Source organism: Pantherophis guttatus, chromosome 5, assembly GCF_059756535.1.
Source record: "Pantherophis guttatus breed Tessera chromosome 5, ASM5975653v1, whole genome shotgun sequence".
Taxonomy (NCBI): Eukaryota; Metazoa; Chordata; class Lepidosauria; order Squamata; family Colubridae; genus Pantherophis; species Pantherophis guttatus.
The window spans coordinates 73076485-73091934 of NC_142067.1; the positions used below are offsets into that span (position 1 = coordinate 73076485).

Genomic DNA, 15450 nt, shown 5'->3' on the forward strand with positions numbered 1-15450 from the left:
AATAGTTTGTTAAAACTATGAATATGCACATGAACAAGGACAAACCCAACAATCTCTGCTTCTCCTCCATTCCTCTCTCTCTTTACCTCTCTCTGAGTTGTCTTATTATTCAGAAAGGGACAATAAGGAATAGTCTTTTCCCACTTTATTCTTCATAAGATGTGTGCTGGTATATCAAGAAAAGTTGTCAATGAAGATTCTGAAGACTGGGGATGATGTTTATATTGATCTGTAGAAGTTACAAAATTTGTTCAATAAAATTTTTTTGTTATTCAATTGCGAAGAAAAAATTGTCTTTTCTGCTACACTCAGCTTTGTTATCCAGCCCTTAGCTACTACTCATCTGTTGATGATCTGCTACTCTAAGTCACTATGAAATAACTTTTCTATTCCTCTATCACTTGTTTTTTGTTCTTTATGGATTTTCTGAATCTCTGTCTGCTTGATTAGGCAAGACTAAGTATATTTTAGACGTTCAGTTTTTTAAAAAAAATCTTGTTTCTGTCCTTTGCACACACATGAGAAAGAAAAAGAGAGAGAGAGATGAGAGGGAGATGAAAGAGGGAGATACAGAGAGAGAGACAGAGAGACAGAGAGACACAGAGAAAGAGAGAGATACCTGTTTCCCACAGACAAGAAAACACCATGGGGAGGGGGAGACATGTGACTGGGTGGGAGTGAGTGACATTGAGTTGGCCACGCCCACACAGGATTTGTGGCTCCCAATGATTTCTTTTCTGTGGGAAACAGGTCCAAATGGCTCTATGAGTGTTTCAGGTTGCAGACCCCTGATCTAAGTTCAGTAGGCTTGGTTTCATTCACATAACCCTAACCCTAATGATTGAACTGGAGGATTACAACCAAGGTTTCTTCTACATTTCCATGCATTTCAATTTCCTTTGATGTTCCCAAACCACAGCATTTTTAAAATTTCATCAGTACCATTGTTGGGTGCAGCACTCTTAATTGTTTTATTTTGTACAGCCAGTGTAACCAATGAATTTTGAAATCTTCAAACATTAAGACCCAAGATTCTAGCATACAACAGCATCAATAAGTATTAATGATCACTAGGTGTGCATTTTGCTAGCAATGGTCATGCTGCTTGTGCAAGAGGTATTATGTCAATGCTCAAAGGGCTGAGGCACCCTGACTGTTTCATTTATTAATGTCAACTGTGGCAAATATTTTCCATTCTTGGACATTCGAGCCAAGCTATTTAAATCAGTCAATTTTCTCAAGCTAAGCTCCATCAAATAGACAAGTCCTGTCTAGAATAGAATAGAATAGAATTCTTTATTGGCCAAGTGTGATTGGACACACAAGGAATTTGTCTTTGGTGCATATGCTCTCAGCATACATAAAAGGACAAGATACATTCGTCAAGAATCATAAGGTACAACAGTTAATGATAGTCATAGGATATAAATAAGCAATCAGGAAACAATGTCAATATAAATCGTATGGAGACCAGCACCAAGGTTACAATCATACAGTCATAAGTGAGAGGAGATGGGTGATAGGAACAATGAGAAGATTAATAGTAATGCAAATTTAGTAACTAGTTTGAAAGTGTTGAGGGAATTATTTCTTTAGCAGAGTGATGGCACTTGGGAAAAAACTGTTCTTGTGTCTACTTGTTCTGGTGTGCAGTGCTCTATAGTGTCGTTTTGAGGGTAGGAGTTGAAACAGTTTATGTCCAGGATGCGAGTGGTCTGTAAATATTTTCACAGCCCTCTTTTTGACTCGTGCAGTATACAGGTCCTCAATGGAAGGCAGGTTGGTAGTAATTGTTTTTTCTGCAGTTCTAATTATCCTCTGAAGTCTGTGTCTGTCTTGTTGGGTTGCAGAACTGAACCACACAGTTATAGAGGTGCAGATGACAGACTCAACAATTCCTCTGTAGAACTTTATCAGCAATTCCTTGGGCAGTTTGAGCTTCCTGAGTTGGCTCAGAAAGAACATTCTTTTTATGATTTTTTGATGATGTTTTTGATATTAGGTGTCCATTTTAGGTCTTGAGATATGATGGAACCTAAAAAATTGACAATCTCTATTATTGATATTGTGTTGTCTAGTATTGTAAGAGGTGGAAGTATGGGAGGGTTTCTCCTAAAGTCTACCAGCATTTTTATGGTTTTGAGTGTGTTTAGTTCCAGGTTGTTCTGGTCACGCCACGAGGCTAGTTGTTCAATGTCCCATCTGTATGCAGATTCATCATTGTCTTGAATGTGTCAGATCCGTGTATCTGCCATTCTTCGTGGAAGAAGGGGGGGAATTTGGAGTTATTTTTCCTGTGTGTCCTAAGTATCCTATTTCCTGCCTGATCCTCTTTGTATAAACTTTAACCTGATTTATAACCATTGCCTGGCACCAGGAATGCCTGGAGAATTCTCACACCTTGAGAAATGAAAGGGGAGAGGGAAATGAGTGGATTACAAGATGACCCTGAGAAGCTCTTCTTCTCTGTTTCTCAGAGAAGCTGGTACAATTCATCTTTATTCTAGTGGATTGGTTAGAATCCACATCGCACGGTGGGGAGGGGGTTCCTAATTCCCTTTATCCTGAACTGCATGCCCTGAGGGACCCCAGACCCTGCTTTGAGTTTTGACTTGCTTTCATCCCTTTCAATAAAAGGCTCCTTTTGAAATACAAAGTTCTCAAGAGCTCGTACTTCCTTGAAGGTGGGGGGGGAGAGAAGCTGGTCCTTATAGAATGAGACCAATCACTGTTGTATCATCTGCAAACTTCAGTAGTTTAACAGATGGATTGTTTGAAATGCAGTCATTGGTATATAGAGAGAAGAGAAGTGGAGAGAGCACACAGCCCTGAGGGACTCCTGTGCTAATTGTACAGGTATCTGATATGATTTTGCCTAGCTTCACCTGTTGCTTCCTGTCTGTCTAGATGCCTGAGTCACAATCTTCTGGGTTTAGTTGGGATGAGTTGGATCTTGTAAATCCTGAGGAAGTAGGGTCCTTCAACTACAAACCCAGCCACCTGTTTATCATATCCATGCCCTTCCTGGCTTGTAAAAGTCTCTTAGGACTGACCTGACTATGTCCATGTGATGATGTCAGTTTCTCCAAGAGAGAGGGTGGTGAAAACGGAATAATGGTTTTTATAGATCTTTCAGTGGCTTTCCAGTGATATCCTTCTGGATTGGGGATTGAGAAAGGGAGGCACAGTGTTGCAGGGGCTTATCCATTCTCCTTCAGGCAATTCCAGACAGTGTTGGCAGGGAAAAAAGTTAAGCCCAAAGCTCTTCACTTGTGGGATATTTCAAGGTTTAATATTGTTGCAGCTTCATGAGGCTCATTCATTGATTTAATGCTGGTATCATTACTGTGCTGGTGATACCCAATGTATATCCAACTCTGGCTTATCCAAACAATAGCTGTTGCTTTTCTCCATATCTGGAGTCTATATAGGAAGAAACAGACTTAATCTTAGCAAGACCGAAGATGGATGATATCTGGCTTCCCTACCCTGGAAATTTTCTATCTTTAGTCCTGAATGGGGTAGCACTTTCCCATTTGGGACAGCATGCAACCCAGAATTTTTTCCTGGACTTGCAGCTCCCGCATAAAGAACAAATAGCAGATGGGGCTAGGAATATCTTTGCATAAATCCATTTATGTCTGTTCCTGAACCAGGAAGCACTTCAGGCAGTCCCTGATATTCTAATCACCTTGTGTGTGGATTGTTGCAATGCAATTGAATACCGTTTAATGCTTCAAGAATGCAGTAGCACAGGGAACAATGAGGATGAGGTCCTTACAAAATACAAGTGGGAGGAAGGGTACTGGCATCTTACTGCTATGTGTCCTTTCTCATTTATCTGTAGTAATCCTTTATGCAACTGAAATAATTAGAATATTTTATTTGGACTGCATATTATATATATGTAGTAGCTGCATGTCAGTCAGCTACTAGAAACTGGACAATTTAAGTTTTAAGTTGCCATGAATTCACCTGGGTGATTTTGAGCCAGGCATTCTCAGTCTTAGAACGAAGGCAGTGGCAAACTGCTTCCAAAAATGTTGCCAAGAAAATTTCAGGACTCATCCAAGCAGTTGCCAAGAGTCAAGAATGACTCAAAGGCACATACACTCATTACTTTATTAGATGGCAGCCTGGACCATACATTATTACATTATTCTTAAGGTGCTTCTTGTGACTAAAAGCTAATTTACAGGAAAAAAATTGGAGACATGGTTTAAGTGAGGGCTCTAAGACTTCGAAATATATGGTGGATTAGCACTTAGTATCAAAATTTGTATGCTATCAGAAAAAATATAAGAAAAGGCAATAAAAATCTGCTTTGGTTTAAACTTGTGTGTATGCACACACATGTGCATCTATAAATATGCAAGCACAATCTTGGAAGAAAAATGTTCTTGTGACTGAAATAAAAATGTCTGTTTTAAGATGGTGCTAATCATATCTAATTTGATCCATATTTATACTTCAAATTTATTTTTTTTTTAAATTTGAATGGCATGCTAATTAATTAGAATGACTGGAATCTAATTATTCACTGTCTGTTAATAGAAGTTTTTCATGAGCAGAATGAAGAGCACAGATTTATTAGCTTCAGTGCCCCTAACTCAAAAGGCAATATGTTTCACAAAGCTAGGAATCTCACAGTGCATATGTCAGGTCCCATGGATTTCTATAAGGACCCTGTCATTCTGGTGGGAGGGGGGAGGCTTGGGGGGATCTCCGTATGGGGTTTCTGTTTCTATTCCTTGTTTTGCTTTGCTTTTGGGACCTTGGAATATGCCTTGAGCCAGCTGCCTTATCTTGTCTCTGGAGAAGAGCAGCAGTGCTGCTCTTCTCTGGCATTTATCACCTTCTTGGCCTGAGTTTCCCATTACATCTTCACACACTGGGATTGGCTCGATGAAGTATTGGACTTTGGGAGGGGCTCTGTTTTAATGTTTTAATCTAATGTTCCAAGTGGGAAAACTTAATTCCTGCCTAGATCTCTTGCTATCACAATCTTCCAATAAAAGTTTCCTTTTGAAATGGCTTTTGTTTCAAGAGTTCTGTTTTCTTGAGAAGACTGGTGAGGCAGGACCTTACAGCATATATGGAACATGCAGAAGAATAGAAGCAAAGTTGTATGGGAAAAAGACTTGTGACAGAACAAATTGGAATTCTCTGATCATTTTCACTGGGATTTCTAGTCAAATGAGTAGACATTTGCAAGGATAATCAAGCCCAGGAGTGAGTTCTACTTACCTTTACTACCGCATGCATGCACATGTTCTTCTGTGCATGTGCAGAAGCTTCTGCACATGCGCAGAAGCATTTTGATGATATTGGGGTCGGTGGGTGGAGCCTCCCGCCAGTTTTACTACTGGTTCTATAGAACCAGTGCGAACTGGGGGCAACCCACCACTGATCAAGTCACATAAAAATATCCAGAATCAAATGATTCAAAAGAACAAGTACAGTTTATATTGAAGAAGTGCCATTCTATAGTAGAAAGCCTGCAATTCTGTCTTCATGGGAAGTTGTGAGACAAGGAAAAGGAGGAAGCATTCTTCTTTTGGATCAAAACAAGTAGTATAGGCTGAAGGAGATAATCCAAGAGTCATCCAATCAGGAAAATAGAAAAAAAAATACCTTAATACTTGTAGTAGTTAACAGGATAACAAATGTGAAAAGTCTCTGCCTTTGGAACTATTGTATATTGTATTGTATTCCATTGTATAAATTGGATTTTATCAGTATCAAATTAATCAATCAAAACATTATGAAAGTCACCACTGTGATTTGCATTCTCTTCTTGAAACTATCTACAGTAGTGACCATTTAGTGACCATTTAAAGTTACAACAGTGACTTATTTATTGGTTCGATTTATATGCCGCCCTTTTCCGGAGACTCAGGGCGCCTTACAATGCGTTAAGCAATAGCCTTCATACTTTTGTATATACCTGCTTAGTAGGGCTTCCCCCCCTCCACAAGCGGTGTTCTTTTTTTTATATACAAAGTCAGCTTATTGCCCCCACAAACCGGGTCCTCATTTTACCTACTTCAAAAGGATGGAAGGCTGAGTCAACCTTGAGCCTGGTGAGATTTGAACTTGCAGTAATTGCAGGCAGCTAGTGTTACTTAACAGTGCTTTAGTCTGCTACGCTACCAAGGCTCTTTACTTATGACTGTTTTGTACATGTTGGCATGTATTTATGATGTATTTATGATGGTTGCAATGTCCAGGGATCATGTGATCACCTTTTGCAACCTTCTTACAAGCAAAGTCAATATAGTCAGATTCACTTTGCAGTTAAGAACTGCAGTGATTCACATAACAACTGTGGCAAGGAAGATCATAAAATGGGGCATAACTCACTTAACAATTGTTTTGTTTAGGAACAAAAATTTTGGGCTCCATTGTGATTATAAACCAAAGACTACTTGTATAAAAAGAGCTGTAATAACAGCTAATAGTTTATCATGTTTTTCTGTAAGAAAAGTTGGAGGCAACACAGATTGGCTTAGTTTCCTTGTTAATATCAATATTTCATATACCGGTAGCATAGACGATTAAGAGTATCTAGAGTCAGATGTTCAGGGTCAAAAGAACAGAAGAGTTATTAAACTATAGTTTAAAGTTCTAGACATTAAAGAAGTTTCTGTCAGATCCCTAAAAGTGATACTGCCATTCAAGTGGAGGAAGGGGGGACTTGGATTCAACTTACTAGCATGGCCTGTGTCATCAGATATTTTACAACCTATATCCTGGCGCCAAGAAAGCCTGAGATTCCCTTTACCTGCAGGAATTTTTATGATAGCCATGTGGGTTGTCTCACTTTAGGGTAGTGGGAATGCATGTTTGTTCGGGTTCTCAAAGGAAATAGTAAAGAAAACATCTTCACACTTGTGTATTGGCTGAAATCTGCATTCTGACTTAAAGGGAGGGGTCTCTACCACTTTAATCCTACTGCTTTGCCTAAGGGCATTCAGATTGTGCTTTAGCTGGATGGTTTTCATTTCTGCTTAATAAAAGAATCCTTTTGAACAACTACGTTTCAAGAGTTCGTACTTTCTTAAGTTGGAAGGACAGGCGATCCTTACAGAAAGCACAATCTGCAAACGGTCAACCCAGAGAAGCAATCTTTGCTCTACTGAGGGGACCTTGCAAACCATGTCTGAACAAAGCAGAGAGCTGGGAGAAACCGATTGCTGGGGAGAGACAGCAACTGCCACCCAGTCAGATGCCTGTCTCGTGCAACCCATCGGAGAGGATGAGGTAACCCTGGGGAATCCAGAAAAACCCCGCTGGTCGATTGGCATTGGGAAGAAAGATGGCTGGGATGAGAGAACCAGAGGAGTCACCCTCAACCGTGGCAACCAAAAACCGGGGTGGAAACTGGAACTAGAAGCCCTTACTGACCAGGGGGGGCTGACCGAAGCACCCCTGAGGGAGGACTATCTGAAGAGGCATATAACCCAATTGGTGATGGAGACTTTGGAAAATCTTAACATCCGAAGGGCGCCAGGACAACAACCAAAGAGCACTGAAAGGGCAGCAGTCATGGATGATGCCAGGGGAGGCACCCCCCTCCTGGAGCCCACCTATCGAGCAGATGGTGCAGCAGCAGCGGGAGAAGACCCAGCAAACCCTCCCCCCCAGGCAGCACGCACACCAGCGCCCATTCCCAACCAACCCCGGGCTCCTCAACTGGAAAGAGAAACTCCCCCCCCCCCGTATGTCACTGCCGAAGAAGCTGAGATTGATATGGCCAGAAACCAGTATCGAGTGGGGCGAGCATGGAAGAAATCCTCACCCCAATGGAAGCAGGAGCCCCACAAACCACAAACCGCATTCTCCCGGAGATCTTCAGCCTGTTTCAAGTGTGGAAAAGAAGGGCACCAAGCTGCAGAGTGTCGTTCACAAACACCCGCCTGGAACCACCCACCGGGGGAGGGTCCTGAAAAACCGGGTTGGTGTGGGAAGGAGACTGCTCTGAGGAGCAGGGAGACCATAGAAGTCCCATGCCCTCCCCTCTTTGGGGAAGAAACCCTGGTATCTGAACAGGAGGAATCACACTCGTTCGGAAGCGATCCAGATGATGAGCCACTGGTAAGCAAACAAATTAAACCACTTACCCTCCCCTTAAGACTATTTATCCCAAACCAGGACAGGGAAATAAGTATCCCCACCCTAGTGGATTCAGGGTGCACCCGTTGTTTGATCAGCCCAACCTTAGTAGGGAAGTTAGGGATTAACGTAAGAAAGCTGAAAACCCTCCATTGCTTTCTGCCAACTAGATGGGTCAATAGCAGGAGGGGAGCCAGCTTCTCTGGCCACTGTGCCTCTACATATAGGTATCAGAAGCCACGAGGAAAACTTACCTTTATAGTGGCACCTGGCATGGAATGGTCATTGGTTCTGGGCCTTGCGTGGCTAAAAAGATGGAACCCACAAATCAATTGGAAACAAGGCATCATAAAATTTCAGAGGAAGGTGACGTTTGCTGAGTATCCACATAAAGGACTTGAGGGGGCAGAGAATCGAGAAACAGCCATGCCTGGTCACGCCACACCAACTGAGGGCATACCCATAGAATACAAGGATTTAGCTGAGGTTTTTAGCAAAAAAGCCTCAGATGAGCTCACCCCCCCACCGCACCACTGACTGTGCAATAGAAATCTTACCTGGCACGAAACTCTCTAAACCCAAGATGTACAGCATGTCACTGAGGGAGTTGGAAGAGCTGAGAACATTCATTGAGAAAAACCTAGCAAGGGATTTCATCGAGCCAGCCCGACCAAAAATTGCAGCCCCAGTGTTGTTTAGAGAGAAAAAAGATGGTTCAAAATGCTTATGTGTTGACTTTAGAAACCTTAATACTATCAGTGTGCAGAACATGTATCCTCTCCCCCTTATGAAAGATATGTTAGCACACCTCGCTAAAGGGAAAATGTTTTCAAATCTGGATTTAAGGGAGGCTTACTACCGTGTCAGAATTAAGGAACGGGATGAGTGGAAAATGGCATTTAACACCCCCCTCGGCTGCTACCAATTCAAGGTGCTCTCCTTTGGGTTGCAAGGAGTTCCTGCAGTGTTTATGCAGTTAATAAATGAAGTGCTGCATCAGCATTTATATAAGGGGGTTCTGGTCTATTTGGACGTCATTTTAATCTATACCGAGACCAAAGCAGAACATGTAAAACCAGTCAGGGCAGTTTTAAACAAACTCTGCGCTGCCAAACTTTATGCCAAACTTTCCAAATATGAATTCCATCAACAGAAGATTGACTATTTGGGATACCGCATTTCACACCAGGGGATTGAGATGGATCCTCTAAAAGTGCAGGCTGTACTTGATTGGGACCCTCCACACACACATAAACAGTTACAGAGCTTCCTGGGGTTTGCCAACTTTTACCGCCAGTTTATCCCTGCATTCACTCAGATTGCCCTCCCCATCACCAAGCTCTTACAAACAAAGGGGGAGGACAACCCTAAACCAAAGCAACCATTGAACTGGACTATGGAATGCCAGGCAGCATTTGAAAAACGTAAACGCTGTTCTCAGCAGAACCAATTCTAAAACACCCGGACATGGAGAAACCATTTGCCATACAAGCAGATGCCAGTGATGTGGCAATAGGAGCGGTCCTGCTTCAGAAGAATGAGCAAGACCAACTACAATCCTGCGCTTACACATCCAAAAAGTTGAATGAGACTGAGCAAAGGTGGGCTATTTGGGAGAAAGAGGTGTATGCAGTTCGTTGGGCATTGTTAACCTGGCGGCACTTCCTAGAAGGCAGTAAGACCCCTTTTGAAGTCTGGACTGATCATAAAAATTTAGAAGCCCTAAAGACCCCAAGGAAACTCTCCCCAAAACAAGTACGATGGTCTCAGTACTTTAAACGGTTTGATTTTACTCTAAAATACCTCCCGGGGGGAAAAAACTTTCTGGCGGATGCGCTATCCAGAAAACCGCAATACATTAGTGCAAGGTCAAACATAATCAAACCTATAGCACAAAACAATCAACTAGCTGCTAAAGTAGTCACCAGATCCCAGGAAAAACAAGAAACAGTGACAGACAATGACAAACCCCCAAAATTTTAAACAAGTATTGGCCACTGATGAATGGTTTTTGAACAACAAATCCAGCTGTCTGATGAAAGAAGACTTGGCTTGGGTGGGGGAGAAGTTGTATGTCCTTGCAAGCCAAAGACTATGCTTAATAGTACGGTGCCATGACTCCAAATTAGTTGGACATTTTGGGTTTGTGAAAACTTTACACCTGATTAAAAGACAATTTTGGTGGCCATCACTAAAAAAGGACATAGAAAGCTATGTAGCTAGCTGCCCCATTTGTGCAGCAGCAAAAAGACGCCAGGGAAAATCCCAGGTCTATTGCAGAAGGTAGCTGAACCTTCATTGCCTTGGAGAGAGATTGCTATGGATTTCATCGTGGAATTGCCAAACAGTGAGGGAAATAGTATTATTTGGGTTGTGACAGACCTACTTTCAAAACAGGCACATTTGATACCCTGTCAAAAGATCCCAACTGCTAAAAGTTTAGCCAAATTATTCCTAATACACATTTATCAACTTCATGGTGCTCCACAAAGGTTCATCTCCGACCGAGGGGTTCAATTCACCTCCAACTTTTGGAGGGCGTTTTTGGGCTTACTTGGTACTGGGCAGGGGTTGAGCACATCTTTTCATCCTTGTACTAATGGTAATTCTGAAATTTTGAACTCGGTACTAGAACAATATTTAAGATGTTTCATTAATTTTCAACAAGATAACTGGACCGAATTTTTGCCTTTTGCTGAAGTTGCATTTAATAATGCTGTACATTCAAGCACTGGTTTACCCCTTTTAGAGTAGCGACAGGCCAGGATTTCAGCCCCATGCCTGAACTACCCACAGAAGAACCCACCATCCCCTCACTTAAGGAGTGGATGGATAATTTGCAAAACACGTGGCCAGTGGTTAGATTAGCCTTACAGGAAGCTAGAGAAGCTTTTAAGATTCAAGATGACAAGAAAAGGATGGAACCCAAACCTTTTCATATTGGAGACAGAGTATACTTATCTACAAAATTCTTGAAATCATTACAACCATTGAAGAAATTAGGGCCAAAGTTCATTGGACCTTTCCCCATCACTAGAATCATCAATCCAGTAGCAGTTGAACTACTTCTTCCAAAGATACTCAGGCAGATCCACCCAGTATTCCATATCAGTTTACTCAAACGAGAAGTAATCTCATCCCTCAGACCACCTGCATCTACACCACCTGTTCCCATCATGATTGAAGGTGAACAACACTTTGAAATCAAGGAAATCCTTGATTCTAGGATCCACAGAGGGAAAGTCCAACACTTAGTTGCTTGGAAACATTTACCATCAGCACACAATGAATGGGTCGCTAAACACCACGTTAGGGCTCCAATCTTACTGAGAAAATTTCACTCCCAATACCCTAACAAACCTTATTGATCTACTATCATGAAATCTTGAAATCTTGTGTATATTTGTTTTTGTTTTTTTACAGATGGACCCTTTTGTTTTCTAAGGAGGGTAGCATGTCAGATCCCTAAAAGTGATACTGCCATTCAAGTGGAGGAAGGGGGGACTTGGATTCGATTTACTAGCATGTAAAATATCATCAGATATTTTACAACCTATATCCTGGCACCAAGGAAGCCTGAGATTCCCTTTACCTGCAGGAATTTTTATGATAGCCATGTGGATTGTCTCACTTTAAAGGGTAGTGGTGGGAATGCATGTTTGTTCGGGTTCTCAAAGGAAATAGTAAAGAAAACATCTTCACACTTGTGTATTGGCTGAAATCTGCATTCTGACTTAAAGGGAGGGGTCTCTACCACTTTAATCCTACTGCTTTGCCTAAGGGCATTCAGATTGTGCTTTAGCTGGATGGTTTTCACTTCTGCTTAATAAAAGAATCCTTTTGAACAACTGCGTTTCAAGAGTTCGTACTTTCTTAAGTTGGAAGAAGAGGCGAACCTTACAGTTTCAAGCTATGATAAAAAGATATATGAGTCCTTGGTGACTCTGGGCGAGGAAAAGTTCTCACGTTGTTTTGAAAACAGACTAAAGGGTTTTCCAGTCAGAATTTTCCAGTCAGAGGAAACAATCTATTATCGAGCCTAACATATTAAAGCACCAACAGTGTAAAAAATTCTATAAATTTTATGTGTTTTATGTCAAGATTCTATAGCACAGAATCTTGGAAACTACATAAAAATGCTTAGCCTTCATACAATTTAATTTATTATTATTATTATTATTATTATTATTATTATTATTATTATTATTATTATTATTATTATTATTATTATTATTATTATTATTATTATTATTATTATATAAACAAGAATGAGAAATTAGAGCTGCCAGTTGGTGTTGACCTTCATATACATCAAGGTCTTCCCAAGAACCTGGGATGTTGTATAATATCAGCATAGTATATGTGTGAATCCAAGAAGTATGGTCTTTTGTAATTGATATATGAAAATTTTGTTAATTTTGTTTTCTAAATGCAATCCAAGATTTTTTGAGAAAGCAAGCCAGTATGCTGATAATCACTGAGACAACCACAGTCAGTTTATGCTATAATCTTTCTATTTTGATTTTTCAGATCTTGTGTGATCTTCTCCAATTCTTTGCCTTCTATTTTACTATCCCTGGTATTGTCACATCAGTTATTCACACTTCTTTTCTTTTCAACCACAGTTACAGCTGATGTGATATCAACCAAAACTTACATAGAATTACATAGAATCATAGGACTGAAATAGACCTTGGAGGTGTTTAACCTATCACATACATTTTATAGATTTTTTTTTTTTACATAATAACAATGTAAATCCTTTAGTCCGTGTTGGCTATGCTGCACACATGAAAGAAACATATGAAAACATGGAACTATCAAGTACAACTGGAATATCTATGGAGATCTAAATGGAGTGACTCTGCCCATTTTGAATTCAGCTCGGATATGCCAATTACTATGATTACATATACAAATAGGACAGCCATGCAAGAAAGTCACTTTACATTGGAAAGAAATGGCCACTTCAAAAGAATTTGGTCCCAGAATTTGGCACATAAAACACTTGTTGATACGACAAAAATATTTCTGTCTCCACTTCATATAAACTCAGACTCAGCAATGAAAAAGGAAGGTGAAGGTTTTCATTGAGAGAGATGTTTCAAAGAATATTGGACATTGCAGAAAGATGCCAAGGCTAAGGAAGGCTTTTTTTTTTTTTTTTTGGACAGATCAGATACATCATCTGTCAGGCCCCAGCATATAACTTTTGTATACTGTTGTTGCTCTCTGGCCCCATCTAATGGCCAGAGAGACAAATACCAAGTATATTGTTTGAAGCTAACCCCACCCAGTGGTGGGATTCAAATAATTTAACAACAGTAGTTCGGAGAACTGGCAAATACCACCTCTGGCTGGCCCCAGAGTGGGGTGGGAATGGAGATTTTTGCAATATCCTTCCCTCAGGAGTGGGGTGGGAATAGGAGATTTTGCAGTATCCTTCTCCTGCCATGCCCACCAAGCCACACCATGCCCCCCAAGTCATGCCCACAGAACCGGTAGTAAAAAACTTTGGATTTCACCACTGGTTTAGCTGCATGTCAAGCTGCACACATCATCAGTAACAAGCAGTTCAAAGATCTGTTAGTGGGGCTAGAGAAAATCACCTGGAAAGCATTCAAGGATGTTATTAAGAATTTTCTTGGCAACTACAGAGTATCAAACTACATTCAGCTGGTTGACAAACATCTTACGGGATACAAGATGATAAAGTGCAACATGTCACTGAAGATTCATTTTCTGCATTCACACTTGGACTTCATTCCTGAAAATCAAATGGAGTCAGTGATGAACATGGTGAAAAATTTCACCAGGACATTGCCACAATGGAAAAATGGTTTCAGGGCAACTGGAATCCACCTATGCTGGCTGACTATTGTTGGACATTGCAGCAAAATGCATCTAACACTGAGTACAAATGAAAATCAGCAGCAAAACAGCTCTGTAGAACTCATGCAGGTATCAAAAACATTATGCAATTAATTATATATTATAGTCATTAAAAGTTTCATATTTTTCAAATTTCCTATGTAATAGTCATTCTGAAATTACATTTGTGTTCAATTTGAAGGGTTCTATCATAATCATAAAATGTTTTTCATGAAGGAAAACTTTTGAAAAACACTGTTGTCTAGTGGATCAGTTGGTGTGATCTTCTTGAATGAGCTAAGATGGGTGTTGGCAACCTGCAGCTCTGGAGCCACATGCAGCTCTTTGGGCCCCTTGTTGTGGCTCCCTGCCGAACTGGAACCCACCACTGGCTGTCCCCACCACTCGGCCTCCCCTCCCAGTCATTCCTCGCCTGAGAAGGTAAGAGTGATGCGGCAGATGGAGACTTGCTCCATATTCCAGAGCTGGAGTGAAGTGGCCCTGTACTTGCCTCTTCTTCCAGCCCTTGGTGCTGCGCGCACCTGGGTTGCTCGGGGAGACGCATGACTTTCTCTCTGAGATACTGGTCCAGCCTAGCTGCAGCTGACGCCAGTGCTCTCATCGCCTCCTGGCCTGCTCGTTGCTCTTGCAGTGCCTTGTGCAGCACACTTAAATTGAGCATGATTTACAATGGGGGAGACGGCGTCTCCTTTGGCAAGAAAGGTTGTAAAATGGAGCAAAATTAACTTAACAAATGTCTCACCAACATAAATTTTGGACTCAATTGTGGCCATAAGTTATTTTAAAACAAATTTTTATTTTTTTAAAAAAACACACAAATATACAATACATCTTTTCAGAACGAGCCATTGATCTAGTCATAAGTAGGTACACTTACTAATTTCTCTTTAACAAAAGCTTTTTCCAAATCCCCACTATTTACCATCTTTTTAAAAAAAAACAAAACAAAACAAAAATATCTAACTTATATTAATTTACACAAATCAATTACCTTTCTATTATTTCACCACAGTCTTAATTTTCAAATAACACAACTTAATATTCTATACCATTATTGCCATAAATTCTATCAAATTAAAAATGTCTTAAAACCCATTACCTAAATCTTAAAATCTTAACGCAATATCATTTCAATTTCTTTTTCTTTTAGCATGGATGGATATATTTTAAAAACATAAATCATCAAGATATTTACACAGTACTTTAACTGTTAACATTTATCATCTTCATTTTACTGTTTATCTCAACATAGTCACCTTTATTTTAACTCTTAATCACAACATAATCATTTAATTATTAATATTAATTCCAGTATAATCATCTCCCAGCATATAATCTTCATTTTAATCATCTTCTTTGTTGTTAATCTCAGCATAAGATTCTTAAATTTTACTGTTATACCAAGTATAATCATCTTATTTTGCTGTCAAACCCAGCATAATT

The 15450-nt window shown here is 40.3% G+C and overlaps 1 protein-coding gene and 1 long non-coding RNA gene across 4 annotated transcripts; one reads left to right on the plus strand and one right to left on the minus strand.

Annotated features, from left to right (window-relative positions):
* Positions 1–1277: 1277 nt before the first annotated feature.
* On the minus strand, positions 1278–7900 carry LOC148113461 (uncharacterized). The gene is made up of 2 exons (XR_015728244.1): positions 7802–7900; positions 1278–3423 (listed from the first exon to the last, which is right to left on the minus strand). It is a non-coding gene; the product is annotated as an uncharacterized LOC148113461 (long non-coding RNA).
* LOC148113462 (uncharacterized) lies at positions 3929–14963 on the plus strand. 3 transcript variants are annotated; one of them, XM_087871329.1, is made up of 2 exons: positions 3929–8097; positions 12646–14963. In XM_087871329.1, the coding sequence occupies exons 1-2, from the start codon at positions 7159–7161 to the stop codon at positions 12748–12750; spliced, it is 1044 nt and encodes a 347-aa protein (XP_087727455.1). In that variant the 5' UTR covers positions 3929–7158; the 3' UTR covers positions 12751–14963. The 3 variants fall into 3 exon arrangements, with proteins under 3 accessions (XP_087727455.1, XP_087727457.1, XP_087727456.1); XM_087871331.1 differs by having other exon boundaries at positions 12741–14963; XM_087871330.1 differs by lacking the exon at positions 12646–14963 and adding an exon at positions 11539–11960.
* The last annotated feature ends 487 nt before the right edge of the window (positions 14964–15450 follow it).

What these genes read in the sequence shown, in the direction of transcription:
- LOC148113462 (XM_087871329.1), top strand. Translation starts at nt 7,159, where the DNA reads ATGTCTGAACAAAGCAGAGAGCTGGGAGAAACCGATTGCTGGGGAGAG. An exon ending in ATCCAGATGATGAGCCACTG is followed by an intron (nt 8,098 to 12,645) that starts GTAAGCAAACAA and finishes TTGATTTTTCAG; the next exon opens with ATCTTGTGTGATCTTCTCCA.